This window comes from Pundamilia nyererei, unplaced genomic scaffold (genome assembly GCF_000239375.1).
Source record: "Pundamilia nyererei isolate P.nyererei 1_Seehausen unplaced genomic scaffold, PunNye1.0 scaffold00234, whole genome shotgun sequence".
Taxonomy (NCBI): Eukaryota; Metazoa; Chordata; class Actinopteri; order Cichliformes; family Cichlidae; genus Pundamilia; species Pundamilia nyererei.
The window spans coordinates 883,418-905,013 of NW_005187635.1; the positions used below are offsets into that span (position 1 = coordinate 883,418).

At 40.4% G+C, this 21,596-nt stretch overlaps 1 protein-coding gene across 3 annotated transcripts in view; it reads right to left on the reverse strand.

The window, feature by feature from the left end:
- septin9b (septin 9b) overlaps nucleotides 1-21,596 on the reverse strand; it is a 70,536-nt gene that overhangs the window by 36,849 nt on the left and 12,091 nt on the right. Inside the window, exons 1-2 of one of the 3 annotated variants that reach the window (XM_005748973.2) lie at nucleotides 18,267-18,373; nucleotides 4,089-4,766 (exon numbers count right to left, since the gene is read on the reverse strand). In XM_005748973.2, coding sequence (XP_005749030.1) covers nucleotides 4,089-4,766; nucleotides 18,267-18,288 — 700 coding nt within the window. In that variant the 5' untranslated portion in view covers nucleotides 18,289-18,373. Of the gene's footprint in view, nucleotides 1-4,088; nucleotides 4,767-12,023; nucleotides 12,243-18,266; nucleotides 18,374-21,596 lie in introns of those variants that run through there. The other 2 variants (XM_005748971.1, XM_005748972.2) reach the window with 2 other exon arrangements.

A 21,596-nucleotide genomic window follows, 5' to 3' on the forward strand; every position in this document is an offset into this window, starting at 1 on the left:
CATGTGCGTGTGTGCATATGCACTCATATGATGTGTAATGTCATTTTTCTGGAAAAACTGAATAGGCCGGAAATCAGGGCAAAACACTTTAAAAAAGTCATATGGAAAAAAATAATCAAATCATAATCATTAGTTGAAGTGTTGCAAATAACTTTCCCTGTTATCTATGAGGCAGATACACTTCAGAAATTTCAAATCTGTGACAGTAGTGCATTTATAAGCATAACTTTGCAGATGTGTTTTTGCAACAGTTCTCTTTTGCGTTTCTGCCGAAGAGGGCGGGCCCATTCACAGCCACAGGGTCCTCCAGGCAGGTCACCCCTCATTTAGACCCCTATTTGGGCCTCTCCCTGTGGACAAATAAGTGGCTACAGCTCACATAATCTCGAAGAGAACCGTTTAAAACTCTCAGCACACCGTCAAGAGATTTATAGTAATATGCAATAAAAAAAGACTATAAGTACAACGTGACATACTTACAGCACAGGCACATGGGCGCACTGGGACACTTTTGAACAACAAAAAATCTGCCAGATGATAAAGTGCAGTTTTCATGGTAAAACTAGTGTAATATTTCAAACCAGGTAAATATAAAATTAAATGTCTAAAATCAGCAGGAAAACACACACATTATGTTTCATCAAGTGATAATTGCAAAATACTTGGCATTGTTGATAAAAGCTGATATATCCAGCTTATATCCAGTACAGCAGAGTTTTGCATTTTTATACTAGCTTTGGAATGATGCAAGCTAATGGCCATTTAATTGGCATTCGCGGCTAAAGGTGCAGCCAAAAACTTAACAAATAAAGCAGATGGCTGTAGAGTCTGTGGCCGTAATCCAATTTTTCTATAATAACAATTTAATAAATGACACTGTGAAAACAGTGTGACGTGACAGTGGTTACTCCCAGTGATTAAAATACTTAATCATCACCTGAATCTGTGAAAGAGATTTATAGTCATTTTGCTAATTAATCCTAATGATGATCTTTAAAAGCCATTTGCAAATTAATTTGCAGATCCAAATAATCGACACTCCAAGGAAATAAAAAGAAAATGTCACGTTTAAGTTTTATACCAAAAACTACACAAAGCTACCAATTCATACATTCCTTATCCATATTTGTGTCCATCACTGAACAGGTTGCTGGGCTCTCCCAGTGTTAATACAGAGAAGCAGACCTTCACACTCATGCCCAATTTAGTATCATCAGTTACTCATAAGTACAGAAGACAAGGTTTATTCTTTATGTTTACTTCTGCCACTTATGCTGAAAGAGCTCAAAGGTATTTAATTCAATTCAATTCAATTCAATTCAGTCAAATCATAACAACAGTTGCCTCAAAACACTTTATATAGTAAGGAAATGAACCTACAATAATACAAAGAAAAAAAGAGAAAACCCCAAGAATCTTATGACCTCCTATGAGCAAGAACTTTGGTGACAGTGGGAAGGAAAAACTCCCTTTTAACAGGAAGAAACTGTTCTAAGCCTAATCTTAAAGGTAGAGATAGTGTCTGTCTCCCAAATCCAAACTAGAAGTTGGTACAAAAGAAGAGGGGCCTGAAAGCTGAAGGCTCTGCCTACTATTCTGCTTCTTAAATACTTTAGGAACAACAAGTAAGCCTGCAGTCTGAGAGCGAAGTGCTCTAATAGGGTGATATGGTACTACAAGGTCATTAAGATAAGATGGGGCCTGATTATTTAAGACCTTGTATGTGAGGAGCAGGATTTTGAATTCAATTCTGGATTTAACAGGAAGCCAATGAAGGGAAGCCAAAACAGGAGAAATATGCTCTCTCTTTCTAGTCCCTGTCAGGACTCTTGCTGCAGCAGTTTGGATTAACTTGAGGCTTTTCAGGAAGTTTTTAGGAGATCGTGATAATAACGAATTACTGTAGTCCAGCCTAGAAGTAATAAATGCATGAACTAGTTTTGCAGTGTCACTCTGAGACAGGATGTTCCTAATTTTAGAGATATTGCGCAAATGGAAGAAAACAGTCTTACATATTTGTTTAATATGTGTATTGAAGGACACATCCTGGTTAAAAATGACTCCAAGGTTCCTCACAGTGTTACTGGAGTCCAGTGTAATGCCATCCAGACTAAGAATCTGGTTGGAAACTGCATTTTAAGATTTTTAAGGATGAGTTCAAAAACCTCAGTTTTATCTGAATTTAGAAGCAGAAAGTTAGAGGTCATCCAGATCTTCATGTCTTTAAGACGTTCCTCCAGTTTTACTAATTGGTGTGTGTTATCTTACTTTATGGAAAGATAAAGTTGGGTGTCAAATGTGTATATCAATAAAATGTATGCTCTGAAACCGGAAGGAAACTATTCAATTAAAACCATTCCTCCGCAGATGATCATTTACCTTCTTTATATCTACTCTTTTAAGAATTTTTGAGATAAAAGGAATGTTGGAGATTGGCCTATAATTACCTAAGACAGTTCAAATGATGACTTTTTTAGTAACGGTTTAACTACTGCCAGCTGACCTTTGCCAGCCCAGCTACAGTGCTGAAGAGAAAGCTAGGGTTGTTTGTATTTCATTCAATCAGTGAAGATGTTCTAGCTTTGGGCTTTCCGGGCCAAATTATGATCTTTTAAATTAGCGAGGCACCATTTCCTCTCCAGTTTTCGAGTTACCTGCTTTAAGGTGTGCATTTGAGAGTTATACCAGGGAAGTATGACTTAAGGCTTTCTTTTTCAGAGGAACTACTGTATCTAGAATTGCACTCATTGAAGAAGTAAAAATATTAAAAAGACAATCGAGCTCTGTGGGAGCAGCGTTCAGGTAGCTGCTCTACACTGAGTTGGTGCAAGGCACATAGCAGAGCACAAGGCATGTAGCTGGATGTAGAGTACACCATGTCTAGATGAACAGAATAAATGTTTTGAGACACCATCTATAGGTTTTTAATTAAATTGGCTTCGCAAAAAACACAACTGCGAGTTGTAACATGAACAGGAAGTGATGCTCTACCATATACATAAAGAAGTTTGTCAAATACCACATTTACCTGAACATAAACATAACCAAAAATTATATTCTGTATCACGATCAGTCATTTGAGCTTCAAGCGGCTCGAAATACAACGCAGTCCTGTGGGATAAAATCATTTCATGGTCTTACTTCATCTTTCTTACCTTGTATTTAAGACAAATACTATTTAGCTGCCATAATTACTATAAAGGTCAGGCTTTCATCGTATCACAAAACTGCCCCGGCTCGAATGCGCTGTTCAGGAGAGACATGGATAACCACAAACACAGACAGCCCAGTCTACTGTTTCTACCCAGAAACAGGCCTCTAAAGATAAGTTTCCTTGTATTACTGACAGATACGCAGACATCAGATTAATCAAACCAGCTGCTCTTACTGCTGCTTTTTCCTTGGTTAGAGATCTGATACTTGGGTCACTTTGTGCAGAATGGAGCAGTGTGCAGTGTGAGTACAGAAGGGAGCAGGAAAAAATAAAGTCCAAATGGAAGTCAAATAACACCAGAGATCAAATAAAATGCAATCTGGAAAATGTGACAACATTTCTCACCGGGGGATTTTCAAATGTAAACTCGCAGCCAGGAGTTTAAAGTTGCTGTTTCTCATCACATGAGAAAATGTAATTGGTTTCATTTGACTTTAAGACAGTCTTTTATAATCCTTTTAATCTCTTTTCCACTGATGATATTCCCACATCAATATGGTAAGTCAATGCTAAAGCAATTACACAAGCTGGTGAACTATATCAATGCACCAAAGCACCACTTTACTGAAGACGTTAGAATGCATGAGTAGGCAGCATGTTAACAAATCTGAGCAGTTTGTCAAAGAGAATTTTCCAAATCAACAACCAACAGCATCCATCTGAAACAACAGCCTTAAGGGTGCGTGATACAAGTAGCAGATGAGAGGCTAACAAATAACCTAACAAATCTCATGGAGATACCATAAAGTTACTGTGTTTCAGATGTGTTTTTTCAAAAAGAGTTCAGCAGACATAATTTCAGGGCACGACTAGAAGGAAAAATATGAGTGGAATAAGCGTGGGTTGGACTGATATATGGTGAAAGCAGACTTACTGTCAGGGTTGGGGGATTTGCGTCCATGGTTAGGCGAGGAGCAGCGGAAAGTGGTGACGATGGTGTTGTGGTGAGGGTTGGGGTGGTGCGGGTGGTGCACTGCTGGATGGTGGCCATTGTTCTCGGGAGGTGGTTTAGTGATGCTGATATCAGGTTTACGGATATCCCCTGGATTAGGGGGCTCAAACTTGCGGGTGTGATTTTGCTCAGGGGCTCGGCTGGTCCCGTTGTTGTTCATGCTGCTCTCATTGCGGCGTGTGACCGGGGAGTCAGTTGGCGTCTTGGCAAAAGTCACCTCCCTCTTGTGGCTTGTCTCGGGCGTCTTGGAGTGCCCCAGGACTTCTGGGCGTTTCAGGGCGCTGTTGCTCACAAAGCGTGCGGAAGCAGGGCTGGTGACATTATCGACCTGCTTGCTGGAGGAAGAGATGTCGATAGAGAGTTCAGAACGGCGGGACACAGGCTCCGGAGTCTTGGAACCTCCTCCACCCATGATAGAGCGGGGCTGGGTATAGTTGAGGTTGTTGTTGTTAGTGGCCGGGGTGGCAGAACCGAGGTCACGATAGTAGATGCTGGTGGGAGACATGGCGTTACGGTGAGGTGAGTTGGTTGTCCGGCGGGAGCCGGGTGAAGAGTGAGATGAAGTGTCAACATCCTCTACCTCAAAGGACCTCTTCAGGGCTGCATGAAGGAGACCAAGACAGCGTTTTATTCATACAGTCATTCAAGTGCACGCAAGCAGTTACAAAGGGCTTTACAAGTGATTTAGAGAAAAAGCAAAAAGTTGGTAGATTCACAATAAAATATTATAGAAAATTAAAGCGCTGATTAATAACAACACAAAATCTAGTTGAAACACAGGTTAAATAACACAAAAGTATTGGTCTATATTGGTAAAAGTGTTACCCACTACATATGTAATTAAAGTAAGCAAATAGTAGTACATAAGTACAAAAACAATCTTCAGAAATGTATGAACATAACTAAGCTATTGTTGTTCCTGTAGAAATGCTTCAATTCACAAGTAGCAGTTTGCTCTTTTACTGCTGTCTGGCATCAAAATAGTTTAAATTATATTTATATTCATATCACAGGTCATTGTAACAAGTGTGGAATTGTTAATGAAGTAAAAAAGAGGAAAAACACTCTCCTGCTTCACAAATGCATGCAAGCAGTATCTCTAACTTGTACTAAACATACTTGGTTACTTTTCACATAAAACAGAACACAACTGGTTGAAAGCTCGTTAATTTGCTGGTACAATTTCTTAAATAAATCAAGTACATCCTTCGCTTATAAACGGTGACATTTACAAGTAGCAGGAACAAAGTCATAAAAAAGTCATCAAAAAGGTCAAACCAATTAAGTGAGAAATATAAAAAGTTAACTGTTTTTTCTAAAGGCATTATGAACAGCACCCAAGTAGTAAAGCGCCTGGGGTTTGAGGGTGGAGAAGCTGTAGGAACAGTTTTGGTGGCACTCGAGAGGAACAGCATGCGCTAGTAATTAAGCCGTGTACTGTATCTAATTTCATTCTCAATCACCAGCAGCAAGTTTTTCGCTGCCGTATGGACTGACATGTTTAAGCCAGTCCATGCCTTTCTTTGTCACGACCTTGCTTGCTACGTGTGTGGTACGCTACAATATAAAATTCTAGGCTTTCACACAGAGTCACTCGAAGCGTTTCACGGCATGTTATAGCGCACGCAATCAGTCAAACATCGACTGCCAAGCATCTGGGCAAAAAAAAGTCCCAAGACTCCCTGTTTTTGAGCAAAGTCAACACACAGATAAAGGCACGTAGTTCCCCAAGGTTAGTTGTGATGTGAGAAAATAACAGCACTGTCCAAGAAGACACTGAAGGATGGAATCACCCCCTGGTAAGACTGTGCTGGCTGAGAGTCAACTTGAATTTGACTCTCAGAGTTGCTGTGCCAAGCCAGTGGCCAGGAGCTGGCATCATAATGATATACTAGTAAGACTAGTCCACTCACGCACACCCTTTAAGAGCATCTCTAGTTTCTTACAATCCAAAGCACAGTGCTGATTATTTGATCTGCTTGTGGCTTGCGGTGTTCCCAAGTGTGCCTATGTCTTTATGCAACTATTTGGAGTTTTGTTCAAAATGCTTGTAAAGACATGTAAGTATGTGTTGAGGGAATGTATACATGTTTATTTTTAAGCAACTACACAGGGAGGACACAGAGCTGCAGCTTCACTGCTCTCAAAACTCTGTGGAACTCAACACAATCACATCAAAGCTGCACATCAGCCAGCATCCCTAATCTGATTTACTGCCATGAGATGCCTCCTAGCAGCACGGTGGACATTTGATACAATTTGCTGTCTAAGAAAAATTCAGGCCAAAGCCGATGTCTTGTTCTCCTTTTTGTGTTAGTTGGACACACCAAGGAAATTCCCATGCACCGCGGGAATAAATAAATCTGATCTCACATCTTGGAGTTCGTGGTGATTTGTCTTACAAATCCCTTTAACTCCCCGCACCTCCCTGTACACCACTCATCTGGACCTTGAGGTACAGTTACCTTTCATCCTTGGCACTATTACTATGTAGAAGACTGGTTTTATAAATGTTGTCTTAGCCATTAGGCAGATAAAACCTGAAGTCACTGCATATAATGTAGCTGTGCAACGCCTGTGCTATGTGTGGAAAACATCTGTTTTACTAAGAAAAGTTGAAACGTTGACAAAAGATCATTAACAACTACTAATAAACACTTTAACAATATTCTTTCTCACAATTCTGTTTCTTATTGCCTGAAGTTCAATATCCAACTTTACAGTCTATTACTTGAATATGCAATCTGTAAATGGTGTCCAAACCCACACTGCAACCGAACTATGCCCTTCTTACGCCTGCTGTCTTGTTTTTGATGATTCCTAAGAGGGAGTCCAAGGTTATGGCTACTTTCAACTCTGACCAGAAAATGAGTCGGTGTGCCAAAATCAGTCTGCACATTTCACAGGAAGCAAAGAGGCTGTGATACATGCATGAGTCTAATCAGTGAGGCATTATTTTTAACCTCCTCTGCAGTCAGGACTGCAGACACCCGTGCACACTCTTAACTTTTCTTGACACTTGCTGTAGACTTTTGTTTAACTTTGGAGAAGTTGCAAGTGTGAGAAGCGAAACCTGGGGGATATATTCACAAGTCTGACCAAAATCAGAGAGCTGAACCAAAATGTTTTCCAGTGACCTGTTAAGTGATTGCAGATTAGTATTTCTGGTCTTGGCTGCTTTGTGATTATATGCCTTCAGGCACGTGACTGGAGCAAAGGGTTTGAGTGCTTTGCTCTCAGGTTGTTTGTATTTAGAGGCCGTGCAGCCAAGTGTACATAATTTAAGAGCACAAGTGTATTTTAATCTTTCTCTGCTTTTTTTTTTTCTAGGAATAAAGAGAGTGGAAAAGGGCATTCAGGGGCATTTTTCATTCACTCATCAGTCAACTCTTATATTCTTATTCATAAAGTCTGTCATACCTCGTTCTGTTTTCTTGTTTAGCCAAAGAAAAAAGAGGAAGAAAGAATATCCTAAGTACAGGATCATATAGCAATAGAAATAGTATTTCTGCAGGACTGACAGATGGATGAAAGAGCATAGTTCCCTGTGAAAGAGCATTCCCAGACTATGAGCAAGAAATGAGAGGTCCAGTCTACCCCAGAGGAAACTCATTAACAGGAGCCAGAGGCCTCATCTCCCCACGTCCCTCCACTACCTATCACTGCCCAGTCTTCCAGTATCTCACACTATCTCCTGTGGGAAGATAATGCAGCTCAGACAATGTATCTCAGGACTACCACTATAAAAAACCCCAAAACAAAACACACACAAAAACAGAAGCAGCTGTTCACAGTCATTTATCCTATATGCAGCCCAGGTGCCTAGCCACACTGTCTCTTTATCATCAGTGTCATCACTTACTCTCAAGGACATCCCAACAAATGAACGCAAACATTCGGTATCATCTCAGTGCAGATGGACTAATAAGAGATAGTCAGGGCTTTGAGGGCGGAAAACAAACACAAAAGAAAGGAGGGAAAGGCAGAACACTAGAAAGTGGGAGAAGCCAAAACAAAACTGTAAGCGCTTCTATTACTGGCATGAGCTGGGAGTGAGGGCTTTCCACACTGATTTGGTATGTCAAAGGTGCACATCATTAGTTAAGGGATGAGCTGACACATTATTACATTGCTGCAATAAGATTGCAAAGGTCGTAAGACTGGAAATATAATAATATAATTGACAAAAATCTTACAACATGAAATATATTGCATATGGTGCTGGCAAGTTTTAGAGATGACTGGTTCTTATTTCAGTGATTAAAAACACTGATTTTTATTTTTTTATTTTTAAATTGATTGATGTTCAGTTCCTGTTAATGAACTTCACCACTTGTTATGTATGTAGCCCAATAAAAGTCCGCTGGGAAAGGGAAGGGATTATGCATCTGAACTGCTGTAAGGCATTTAATGTGGAACAGATGGGTAAAGTGCTTAGTTTGCATTAACAGCAAACTGCTTTAACAGCAAATTAACACCATAAACAGGAGCAGATTAGAAAATTATGTTTTTTTAAACTAAGATGACAAAACTGGGAAAATTACAAATAAAGGACTGTCAGATAAAAGGCGTAGTTTTACAGCACACCTGCAAACATTTCATTCATTTGAGTATTGTGGTAACGTCCTTTTAGATGGTAAATGTATATAAAAGTATATTGCATATATACTGCATATATTGCAGTGCAAACAACAACAACAACATAAACAAAACAGTACATCAGTATTTTGATTAATAAAAGGGCGTACTTCATTTTACATAGCCTTGAACTCACAACTGGGTCCAGTAATTCTAGCCTCAGAGTCATACGTCAAGTGATTAAGACAGTTGCTGTCTGTCACACACTGGTTATTTAAGACCATTTTATGCACAGCGCAGTTTATCTGATGTCAGTAGCCACTGAATATATATCGATGTGGTCAGGCAAGGAAAAACATGACCAAGGCTTTAACTGACAGGACAAGGCCAAACAATAAACGATAGAATTTCACACTATGCTATTCTGCTGGGTAAGACAAAACCTTAATGCTAAACTGTCAAACACACACTTCCTTCAGCTGCCCACTGACGGTGTTGGGTTAGCTAATGGTGCCCGGGAGCAGTACATCTCAGTGTGTCAGATTTACTGCACTGGTCTGGCCGAGGAAAATGAAATTCTGGGAATGTTATAGGTGTTGTGGTGAAGTGGAAAGACATTAGAGGAGAAGCGAGTGTGGAGAAATGACCAAAATTTGCATTTTTAGTTTTTATTTTTTGCCATAATGTTGATGAAGCAGATGCTTAAAACCAAGATCTGAGCTCTAATCAGAACCAAGAGGTAGTTTCACCTGTTAGATTTTTTAATGCGCACACTTTCCAAACTGATTGGAGTCTGATGTTGAAAGGCTACCCCAGTTCTTGGCTTTAGGTTCTCAAGGCTGTAACCTGAGCGATAAATCCTTATTCTTGTACTTTGATCATCCACTGGCTAACTGTATTCCACATGAATAAACCGATTTACATCAGTGATCAGTGAAGGTATAAAGAAAGTTGTTGCATTCCACTTACCGACAGATAACAAACTGATTGGGCTTAAAGTCCTGATATAAAGGGAGTGAGGGGGAGAGAAAGTGGTTGACAAAATGCAGATTAAACATGTGATTCACTGGAGCTTAGTGACCTCAAAGTAGAAATGATGATGTTCAAATGAAGAACTTTTTGCAAGATGAATCACACAACACACATTAGAAGATGCCTCAGCAAAAAAAGAATTCTTTAAACGAAGCAGGTGCACTGAATCTGCCACTAAACTAACAGATAAAGGATGTGACGATCCAGCGCTGTCAGCTGTATCTCTAGCCTCTGGGTGTGATGATGTCACAAGCAGCAAACGCAGATTCACTAACAAGGGGCTGGAATCGAATTCCTTGCAGGTCAGAGAATCCAAGCATACAATACTTAAAGAAATCTCTGCTCTATCTAACTGGCATATTAGCAATAACTTACCACCTGCACTGTAATATGTCTGCCTCAGAATGAACAGGACCACAGAGAACAGTAAAGAATGTGTTGCATATATGCACATAATCCACTCATACCAACTTAATAACACACTTGCCTCTCTGCCAAGTTTGGAAAATGTGCCACACACAGACACTCTGTTCATTTCGATGTTAATTTCCTCTCTGTCTATGCATGTCACGCGGGACAAAAATGTTGCACCTGTAAGCAGATAATGTGCCTAAATGTCTTGGCTCTGTTTAGGCTGGAAGAAACATGAGAGGCCCACTGTTCAAACGTCTCTGTGAATATATAAATATGGACTTGTTCCTAAGGTTAGACAGATACGTTCTCTTCCTTTCAGAAAGTCATAATATTATTTCAGTGTGTAGTTTCTATGGAGGTTTCAGTCACCCATATTCCATTATTGGGTCTATCCGAAGAGGAATTATTACATCTTCAGTGTGTTCACCAATTAAATTGCCTTTTTGTTTCTGTACCCATTTCCTCCTCAGTGTGAAATATAGTGGAGTGCAATGCACTGTAAAGCATAATGATGTGGGGTAAAATGGGGATTTACTCAGTCAAGTGTTTGCTGTGCAGCTTTCTCTACCCTGAATGGAAAATGTAGTCAGTGTAATAACACATTGAATGGCCACAACATTAAAACCACCAATGCAAAGTACACATTCATCTGGATGTTACTTTGAGGCGTTTCATCAATCTAAAAGCTGTTACAGACCTAGCACACCCCGCCACGGTAATGACACTCGCCAGAGGCAGTGGTCTCAGCAAGAGAATGCAGCTTGTGAAACAGCAAAAAAGGCTCAAGAAGGGAAACGAGAAACACCCAGGCTTGACCCATCCTCCAAACTCCACAGATCCCAATCTGATCAAGCATCCATGGGATGCGTCCTAACAAGCCTAATCCACAGAGGCCCCAATGCAAAGCATCTGCTGCCAGTGTCTGTCTAATTTCTGCATCGGTGCATTCAATTCAGTGGATGAGACTTTTCTTATATAATTGAAAAAGTGTTTTAAAGAAAAAAATCCTTAGCTGAATGTGACCAAAACAAGCTCATATGTAAATACCTCTGAAAGAGTGCCGGGACACAACACACAATAAGCATGAAACAGTTATATCGCCTTATATTTTTTGAATCTATGGATATTATCCCCGTCTACAGCTTAACTGCATCAAAGCTGTATCAAATCACTGTAAACCAGATTACTGGGTAGAAGTTGCTTAACTTAAACAATCCAAACACAAGTGTAATTTCAATAATCTGGTCAATCTCAAGGATACAGAAGTCAGCATCAGCCCATGACGTCTGACGGTAAGCATCAGGCCAAACAGCAGCTGTAGGAACTGACAGGAGGAGGAACAGGAAAGAAACAAGCGAGGAGGAAGGAAGAAAGACAGAATAGCAGAGGAAAAGGAGGACAAAGGCAATCAGTGCTAGTTCCACACTGGCTTGACAAACAGAGACAGAGTTGTGAGTTTTTTTATGAGGGGTTAGACAGATGTTAGTTCTTACAGCTGAGGTTTTCACTGTCTCCCTTTCAGTGTTTACAGCTGAAGGCTTTCCGGTGATGGTATTGTGTCGTCTCAATACTGCGTTTCTTTCTGTTATTGCTGTAACCTCAGTATAATCAATAACACACAAACGGTACAGTAAGCTAGCATCCATCCAGCACTATGTTTTTTTGTTTTGTTTTTTTAAATACATGCACAAGTGCCCCCGCCCACAGAAACATATTTGAAACTAAGAAAAGCACAATGTACATTAACACCACCTATTGATCAATTTTAGCCTTTAGCCAATGAAAATGTCTTACAGATGGAGTGAAAGAAATGCAGAAAAATACATAACAAACCTTCAAAATCTGAAATAATTCCCTCCAAGTGTGGGTTGACTCCAGAATCAGACATTTTTTCAGGCAGAAACCTTTTCTTTCAACTTCTAAAGAAAGTTTGTTGCTTTTGAACAAACTCAAAAATAGAATCAGTGTGAAACAAGTCGGAGCCCACAAGTTTCTCTTAAAGTATCAGCTGTTTCTCTCTGACTTCCCACCAACTTCTCTATGTTGCTGCATTCAGACTTCAGAGAGAGAGAGAAAAGGCAAGCCTCCTCCCTTCTCCTCCTCCCTGTAGTTACACACCCACCCTTCTCCCAAATGTCCTGTGTACGTGTGTGTCCCCTGCCCCCCACACACTCATACATGCACACTCATACGTGCACACTCATGTAGACAACAGACGTCACTCTGAGACCCTTTCCAACCAACCAACCTGAGGTCTGATTTCCTCAGTCAGCCTCTGAACAGCTCTGAGAGCAGCATGTCAAAAACCAAATTAAACTCAGATCAGACATCTTTATTACAACTGTGGCTGTTATGATCACCTTCATAAAGAATACCTTCATTCTGGCACAGCTAGAGCGGGACTACAGTTAAAGTGAGCCTTTGAGGTTTCAGTTTTGGGTAAACAACCTCTAAAACTGGCTGACATGTTAATTAGACTGCAGTCACTTCAGGAGTAGCTGCTTTCCTGTGACACGAAAACCTGAGAGACTTCCTGGAGAAAGTTGACATTAGGGATATACAATGGCGCCTCAGGGCAATCAGCAAGTGATTTGTGCACCAGCCCGCCTTGTGTGACTGTGTTATCAGGAGAAACATGGGAATTCAAGCTCCGTGGACACAGGTAATATAGCACTACTGCACTTCTGCTGGCAGTGGCACTGATGAAAAGCCTGCTTTTTGATGTGGTAGATATGGTTACATTGCTCGTCCTTGAGGCTGCTCTAACCAATTTGGTGACTGATCTTTGTAGCGATAGAGAAATCGTGTTGAAAAGGTGCTGACAAAACAACCCAAAGTGGTGAAATATCAAAGTTAGCCATGCGTTTACTTAACCACTTCCACTGTCTCCCTGTGGGACGTCCTACTGGATTTCTTATGCGGGAATCTACTGCGGAGTCAATGCAGCAGTGATGCTATCACGATAATTGATGATTGGTCATGAGTGAGCAGCTTATCACAACTTCCTGTTTGGAGACAGGAATGACTGCAAATGAGAATTGTGGCAAATACACTCTGATCCTGGGTTAGTTTTACAGTTTCCACACTAATGGTAGCGGTCATAAGCATTAATGTAGCAGATGATTCCCGACTGGCATTGAAGGGAAACCCAAAACTAAAGAATAAACCACAGGAAGCTGGTATTTCCTACTTCAGTGTCACACATTAGGTATCACAAATTAAATGGCGTCTTTCACCACAAGAATGGACAAAGAGGCTTAAGTGTTGCGTGGCACATTTACAGCTTTTAAGAAGCATTCGCGGAATCCTATCTGAATGAAAAGCTTCATTTTAAGGTGCACTGGGTGCCAAGCCCACCCAGTGGCCCCTAACCCTAACACCCGAGAGGTCAACAGTAACACAGAATAACACTGTGTGTTTGTGGTGCAGTGTCATTACTTCATACAACTGCTGTGAAGGTGTCTCAGGACAAAAAACAGAGCACAGCACATGCAGTGTATTCCAAATCCAATAGTAAAATATTAACATTTATTTTCACGTGTTGAACTTTAAGTCCACCTTAATAAAGGACAGAGCAAAGTAATTATTAAGCTGTGTGTTCAGGTCTTTATAGTGTATATTAGTGTGTGTGTGTGTGTGTGTGGGGGCTCTCTCTGTATGCTGACTGTAGATTTTGTGCTGCACTGTGGACCATATGCAACATGATTCTGTAGCAGTTGCACTAAAGGACACACGGCCTGTGAAACACACACCTCATTTAAGCTTGTGTGTATTTATCCAAACATGGATACACAATCCAGGCAGGGCAACAGCATGACCTCAAAAATCCAGAGTGACATCTGGAGTGACAAATCTGTGAGTAACATTAAATGAAAATGTGCCTTTGTGTAAACTGACTGTAACTGCAGGCGCAGGTTTGTTTGTGAGTGTCTGCGGGTCCGTGTCCCTGAAAGAGCTCTGTAATAAATCGAGCCCGAATCATTCAGCGTCCTGTCTCTTTGGCAGTGAAAGACACCAGAACTGTTTGCTTTGTGTCTTTTACCTGTGCGCGAGTGTTCAACCCTTTAAGCAATGCGTTATTCACAGAGCAGTTTAATGTTTTCACGAGCGAGGTTTGAATGGGATTTAACGATTCACGCTGAGATCACCTTGATGGGATTTTCCAGAGACATTGCATTTAATTGCACATTTATATTATAATCAATGCCTCAAAGAACACAAATACAATTTTTACTTTGAAGTGTTGGAGATGTAGAGCATTTCTAACATAGCAAAATCACAGATACTCTTAGGAAAAAGACGTAATTTAATCACTTTGTTTTCTATATAGATTTGACATTAGGCCTGGATCAAAGTTGCACATTTTGCAGTCACCTAGGGTAGCACTGGCACATAAGGCCTTGCTTTAACTATGACTGTTCACTGGAAAAACTATTGAGAACATAAAATGATTCATGTTGTCTCCATCGTAGTAAGATAAATTGGCTTAAAATTTGCGTGGACAATTTATAGTGGCAGGAGGCTGTCGTGGTCTGCAGACTTGGATGCTAGTCCCTGCGTAAGTAATTGGCCTCCTAAGTTTTTGGGTGAGACATACATTATGAGGGATGAAAAGCAAGCCTGAGTATTTTGTCCATGAAATGTTCCCACAAGTTCCCCATACACAGCTATCGCTTTGTTCATATTTTGACACTTTACCACTATTGTACAGTAGTTCGCACCCGAATGAACTTTTCAGAGGAGTTTGTTTATCTCTGTTTTCTCACCCTTATAATAACCCATGTCTCCATCATGTTGAATAACATCACCTGTCAGAAATCCTCTCTCAGGAGGAGTGAAGGTGGGGCTTCCCTATCAGTTTCCTTTACTCTATGCACTGTTTTCATGGCTCCCTCATTTATCATTACTAAGTAATAATAAAAGAAACAATATGAGGTGAGATACTGGGAGAGCAGCGGGAGGAGAACTGCGAGGCGTTCACTCGTAGAGGATGTCCTGTACACCTTTTTTATGGAACATGGTGAGCTGAGTGATTTCCTTGATTTCCTTCAACTCTGGGTTCATGTGTATTTGTGGATGTGGGTGAGGTTATGTGCACGTGTCTTTTAGGGTGAGGGTATACAGCTCTCAGAGTGGATACACCACAACAGCACTTCTACAACCCCATATGCATGAGCTAAAAGAGTGAACAGTTAATTAAAGACAGAAGTTGCAGACTGTGTGCTCAGATTCATCTGAAGGCTAAAATTAAAAAATAATGCTAAACGTTGCGTGCTGATGTTTACGAATATAAATAGCCACAAACATAATTAGACATCTAAGACGCATTTTTAGAATATAATAACTTCGAGGAGAAAAGCAAACGTCGTATTCACATAAACCAAAAAGTTGCAAACAAAGTGGACTGCATTTTTAATGATAGATACAGTCTTTTGAAAACAGAGGGAAAAAGCACATCCTATGATTCAGTAGCCTGTAGAAGCTCGTTTAGCAGATATAAGTTGAAGTAATCCTTTTCTGTACAACTTTATCAATCTCTTACATCATTGTGGAAGAACTCTGGCCCGCTCTTCTTTACAGTGTTCCTTCAGTTCATTGAAGTTTCAAGTATTTATTTATGCACAGCTCTCTTCAGGTCCCACCACAGCATTTCTATCACGCTGATGTCTGGAATTTGACAGGGCCATAGCAACACCTCAATTTTTCAATACTTTTTCAGCCATTCTGTTGTAGATTTGTGCTTGGGATCATTGGCCTGTTGTATGACCTAAGCTTTATCTGTCGGACCGATGTGGTCTTATGGTCGACTCACTGACTGTAAGGCACCCTGATCCCGTGGCTGCAAAACAAGCTCAAATCATCGCTCTTCCACCACTGTGCTTGACAATTGGTATGAGGTGTTTGTGCTGATATGCTATGTTTGGTTTTTACCAAACATGGGGCTGTGCGCTGTGGCCAGACATCTCCACTTCTCAGAAGAACACAAGTAGTGTGGTTTGTTCAGTAGCAACTTTCCAAACCCCAAGCTGTGCTTTCCTGATCTTCTTAGTGAGAAGAGGCTTTCTCCTGGGAACCCTTCCAAACAAGTCATACTTGTTCGGTCTTTTTCTAACTGTACTGTCATGAACTTTAACATTTAACATGCTAACTGAGGCCTACAGAGTCTGAGATGCAGCTTGGACTCTACTGAGCATTGCACAGTCTGAGCTTTGGATGAATTTGCTGGGTCATCACAAAACCTGACCAGACTAACTTTATGTTTAGAGTTTATATAATGCATCATACTAAGACGTGTCGAGACAAGAACTTGATGAAACTTCTTGATCTTAACAAATGTGAGGAGATGTTTATTTGCCTTATTTCCCAAAGGAAGTGTATCAACTTGTCTTTTTAAAACTATCAAAGAGGGCTTTAACCGTCCTATTTAATATACTTTTTACATCTACTGAATTATTGTCATTTGATTCTAAACAGGCCACAAAATACTGCAATTAATGTAATCGCAACAGTCATGATGGCTATTTCCTTCCAGTTTAAATGCTAACACATAAAGCAACTTGACACATCTCTTATGTCAAGTCGTAGGCTTTGATTTATTTTCCTTTAGTTGTATTTTCAAAGTAATTCTAACAAGTCAATGTGTTCACCATACAGGACAGCCATGGTAGATGACATCTCATGTTGAACATATTACTTCAATCCCAAACAGATGAAGAAAAGGAACAAGATGGTTGTGTTACAAATGCACACAAGAATTATTTTTGCACTTTTAAGCAATCACAGTCTTAGCTCTTACCATTTACAAAACAGAGGCTGAGAGGATCAGCGATGGGTGGTGTAAGGGCTGGGGCAGCTGTCAAGACAACAGGTCCAAACTAAACCATACAGCACAGACGGAAAACCAGGAAACAGCCATGCAAGACTTCCTTAAATAAGAGGAAGTCTTGCATGGACCAGGGTGAAGTCATATCTAACTACAATGCTTTCTTGTTGGCAAAACAATGCTCTGTCACATATCTCGAAAACACCACCCGTGACCGCCTCCCAGTTATTGTGACAATCTTTACTAAATTCATCAACCTCCATAAGAATCACTTCATCTGTAAAATATGAATCATCCACAAGGGAAATTTCACAAACTGAGAGAAATGGTGACTACAGTGCAGGGGATAAAATGACACTGCAACAGTGCCATCAAGTGGAAACAAAGATAGGTGTGCCATGTGTGTCTATGCATAATGCCACTCACTGAGCTCAAACACCTGAATTAAAGAGACTATTGCTCATCTTGATGCCAGGATTTAATTATTAAACAAAGCTCAATAAGTCAGATTAGAGATTTAGCAAATCTATACATTTAAAAAGAGTAAAGAATAGAAGAGAACTAAGTAGCAGCAGATGCAAGAAAGTTTAAAGAGTTTTCTTTCCAGAGCTAAATCGTATTAGCAGGAATATTAGCTCTGCTTCCTATCCCCCTCAATTTAAAATAAACTGCATGTGCCAGCTAGAGCTAATCTGACAACTAGGCTGTGCAGCTTAAAATGCTGTGATGACAGCAAGGAGACTCAGCTCTGTCTATCTACTGATGGGCTGTGTATGTGGATCAACTGTACCCAAAGCTGGTAGCTTCAGTTCAGCAGCAACTGGAAGATTTCTCTTTCTGGGAAGTCATATTTGACAGCTCATCACATGAGATTTACTCACTGGCTCTTTGTGTGCGAGAGCTGATAGAAATAGTCTGAGCACTTTACAGCCTACTGTACCTGTGGCTGTGCGTTCAATCAATGATAAACAAAGAAGAAAAGTTGAAGGTTTGTAGCTCATGCAACATCTATGAGACGTAGATCAGAAGGTTAAAGTTGACCTGTAGACGGACGCGCACACACAAACACACACAGACACACAAACACACACAGACACGGGGCTCTAAGCAGCGGCTCCCACCGCAACAGATCAAGCAATGCAAACGCAAGTGGGGTGGCTATAGCTGAATGCTGCCGTACTGCTAAGAAGCTGCTTCCATCTGAAGTCTAACCAAAAGAAAAGAAGCTACGCTGAACAAAACGTTGAACTTACCAGCTATTCTGTCTCGCTCCATAACTCAATGGCTACCTCAGATAGCCACATGCAACCCTCTCGCTTTTCTCTCCTCTCTTTCCTTCCCTCTCTTTTTTCTGCTTGAAGACTTCCCCTTTCTCCTGACTTAGTCACCCTGTCCCCCTCTTCCAACCCTCCCTCTCTCCTCCCTCCTCTTCCTCCCTCCGTCTCCCTTGCTCTTACTTCCTCCAAGTTTTAATGTCTTCAGTCTGTCAGAATAACAAGTGAACAGAACAGACAACCACAGCCATGTGCGAGTCATATGGAGTCCCTCTTTCTTGCTTTCTTTTCTTTCTCTCTTTCTTGATTTTCTCTCCTACACACACATATTTCACAGACTTTTATCATAAGCGGACACTTTTTCACTGTCGCCTTTTTTCTCCCTCCACTTTTCTTTTTCCAGTGTTTTATATTATCCCCATGATACCGAAACGAGTCCTCCTTTCTCTTTATCTCGCCTGCTCCCGTGACACTGAGGCTGTATTATCTCTTTCAAATAGAACTTCAGCCCACTTGGCCATAGGTCCTCATGTGAAAATAAACTCGCTTATTTCAAGAGAAATACTCTTAACAGTCCACAAGGACTCCCTGAACTACTCCAAGAACACACACTACATGTTTCCATGTCATCATTGCTATACTAATTATGCTATCAGGATATACAAACCCTACATTCACCAAGGCCAACATTTCAGACCACAGATGAGTCTCTAAGTGGATTAAAGAGATTTCTCATCCAACCTAATCTAAAAACACTTCAGTCCTGGCACTCATGAATGAGGAGCCTCTCAATGAGGCTTCTTTGCAACTTGCTAATAATCGTCATTACAAGATCTCCACCAACAAGCTTGTTGACCTCTGTGTCTGTGTCTTTCAGCTCAGCATTTAGGAAATGACAACATTTTTCACAGTCTGAAAGCATAATTGTTCTGTGAAACCAAAACCAGATTTAGCAGCAGAAATCACTGGTGCTCCAGAGCAGCATGCACACATACTTCACACATCATGCCTGACCCTCTGCTTGCTGCTCAACAAGGTCAAGGGCCACTTAGGGAGCTGCTCTCTTGGCAAAACAAACTCATACGCATCCATCTTTGTTTTTGTGTCTGGGAAAGAATGAGGAGTAATAGACTAACATGCAACGACTCACTTCCTCTTTCTTAGAAGGAACATCCCTTCTTTAAATTGCAAAGCTAACGTCAGCAGAAAGCATAAACCTAAAACAGTCTTTGTATCACCCACAAAAAAATACATGAAAACAAGCGGATAGACAACATCTCTCTTTATTCAGACCTTGGACAAAGTGGTCAAATAACCTGTAAGGATTACTGTCCAAAAGTCTTGAGCCGCTCTTCTTCTCTTTATATTTTGTTAGGAAAATGGGAAATACGTGCAGCGATTTACTGAAACATGTGCAAACATAATGGAAAGTATGCAAGGCAAAGAGAGAGTTTATACAATTGTAATGAGCTTGAAATTCAATATTTGGTATGACCACCTCCATTCTTCAAACACAGCCTGAACTCTCTTAGACAGGATTTGTTGTAATTTCTTTAAACAGTCTTCAGGAATAGTTCTTCGGGCTTCTTGAAGGGCATTCAGAGCTCTTCTTTGGATGTTGGCTGCCTTTTGCTCTGTACTTTGTCAAGATGATCGTACACAGCCGCAACGATGTTGAGCTCTTGGGTCTTGGAACACAAGTTCACGACTGAAAGAGTTCCATTGTGTGTTTTTCTATTCAGGTATGTATTCACTGCATTGGCAGTGAGTTTGGGATCACTGTAATGCTAACAAATGAAGCTGCTTTCAGTCCCAAGCTTTCCTGATGGTACTGCATGGTAGATCCAAATGTTTTCAGTCCATCAATTTTGACAAGATCTCAATGCAGAACCCAAACCATGACAGAGCCTTCACCATGTTTACTTCTGGACAGTCACCCTCATTTCTGATGAGTTAGATATATTTCTCAGGTCCTGCCAGGTCATTACAACAAATATAACAAATAACAATATAGCAAGAAACAAAAGAAGTACAGTGACAATCAGTATAGTAAGAAAGTGCCTAAAGATGTAATTAAAATGGGTTATGCATAAATATAACACCGGTTCATCTCTTGAGTTAGATGCCTTTTTATGCTTAGATGATTTTTAGGTGAGCGTTAAGTGGCTGAACTAACAAAACACATTAAAATGGTCAAAGAATGGACTGAAAGTGAGTGAAAAAGCAGCCAATGTCCAAAGAAAAACATTCATAAAACCTTGAGAATTATTGCAGAAGACAACTTTAAAAAAAATTACAGCCAGGTCTGGCTCCTTTTGTCTGGCGCCGTTGCACAGTACTGTATTTCCTGTAATGATGAGAAGATTTTCTCTATTTGGAGTGCACTTTTACCAGAGCACTTTCATCTTCAGTCTTTTGTAACCAAATGTTTGTTTTGCTTTGTCTGTGTTTCAAATTTCAGGGCTAGTAAGGGAAAGATTATTCCCATTATTTCACATTTTTCAACATGCTTTTCCACATGAAATGAACACAAATGGTAGAGGGGTGGATCATCCTGACTAAAACAGGAAGCGCCACTAACATACAAAAAAATACACAGCTTCCACTCTTCTGTAGTCCCGGGGGCCATCATTTGACATCTGCAAAAGGGAAGTGAGGAGAAGCAGAGCAGAAGAAACAGATTAGGGATATTCAAGTGTAGGTGCGATGTGAGGATTTAAGTAGCTTTAGCTCCAGGGAGGCTCTGTGGCTAATTGCAATAATTAGAGTTTTAATAATACCTAGAATAAAAACAATCATTTTATATATCATTAAGAAGGTTAATAAAACAAAATAACTATTTTAAAAATAAAAACACATGGATTATAGCGCACAAAGGGCTTTAAATACAAACACCTGACCGAAGACTCTGGTAAAATCTTATGTCTCATAAGTTGGTTGTAATTACGATTTCCATTTATATTTCTAAACATCCATATGCATTTATAAATTGCAATGTTTTTACCTTGGAAAGTCTGCCTCAGATCAGCCATTTTTTCAAGGGCTGAGAACAATTACCGCAGCTCTGAATTCCACCCGTCTGGTGAGTTTAGATGACGATAAAATTCTGATGGAGGAGACCTTTTAAACCCCAAATCGGAATAAAAACACAGACAAATTGTGAGTGAGCGTCCTGGCGTTGAATCCATATGGCAAGCAGGAAGTCGATGTTGTGACAAAAGCGTGCGTTTAAAAATAGAGATATGTCTGCTTTGGCCACTGGCTCTTTCTGCCCCACGATGATTTTCCAGACTTACAAAGCTGCAGTTA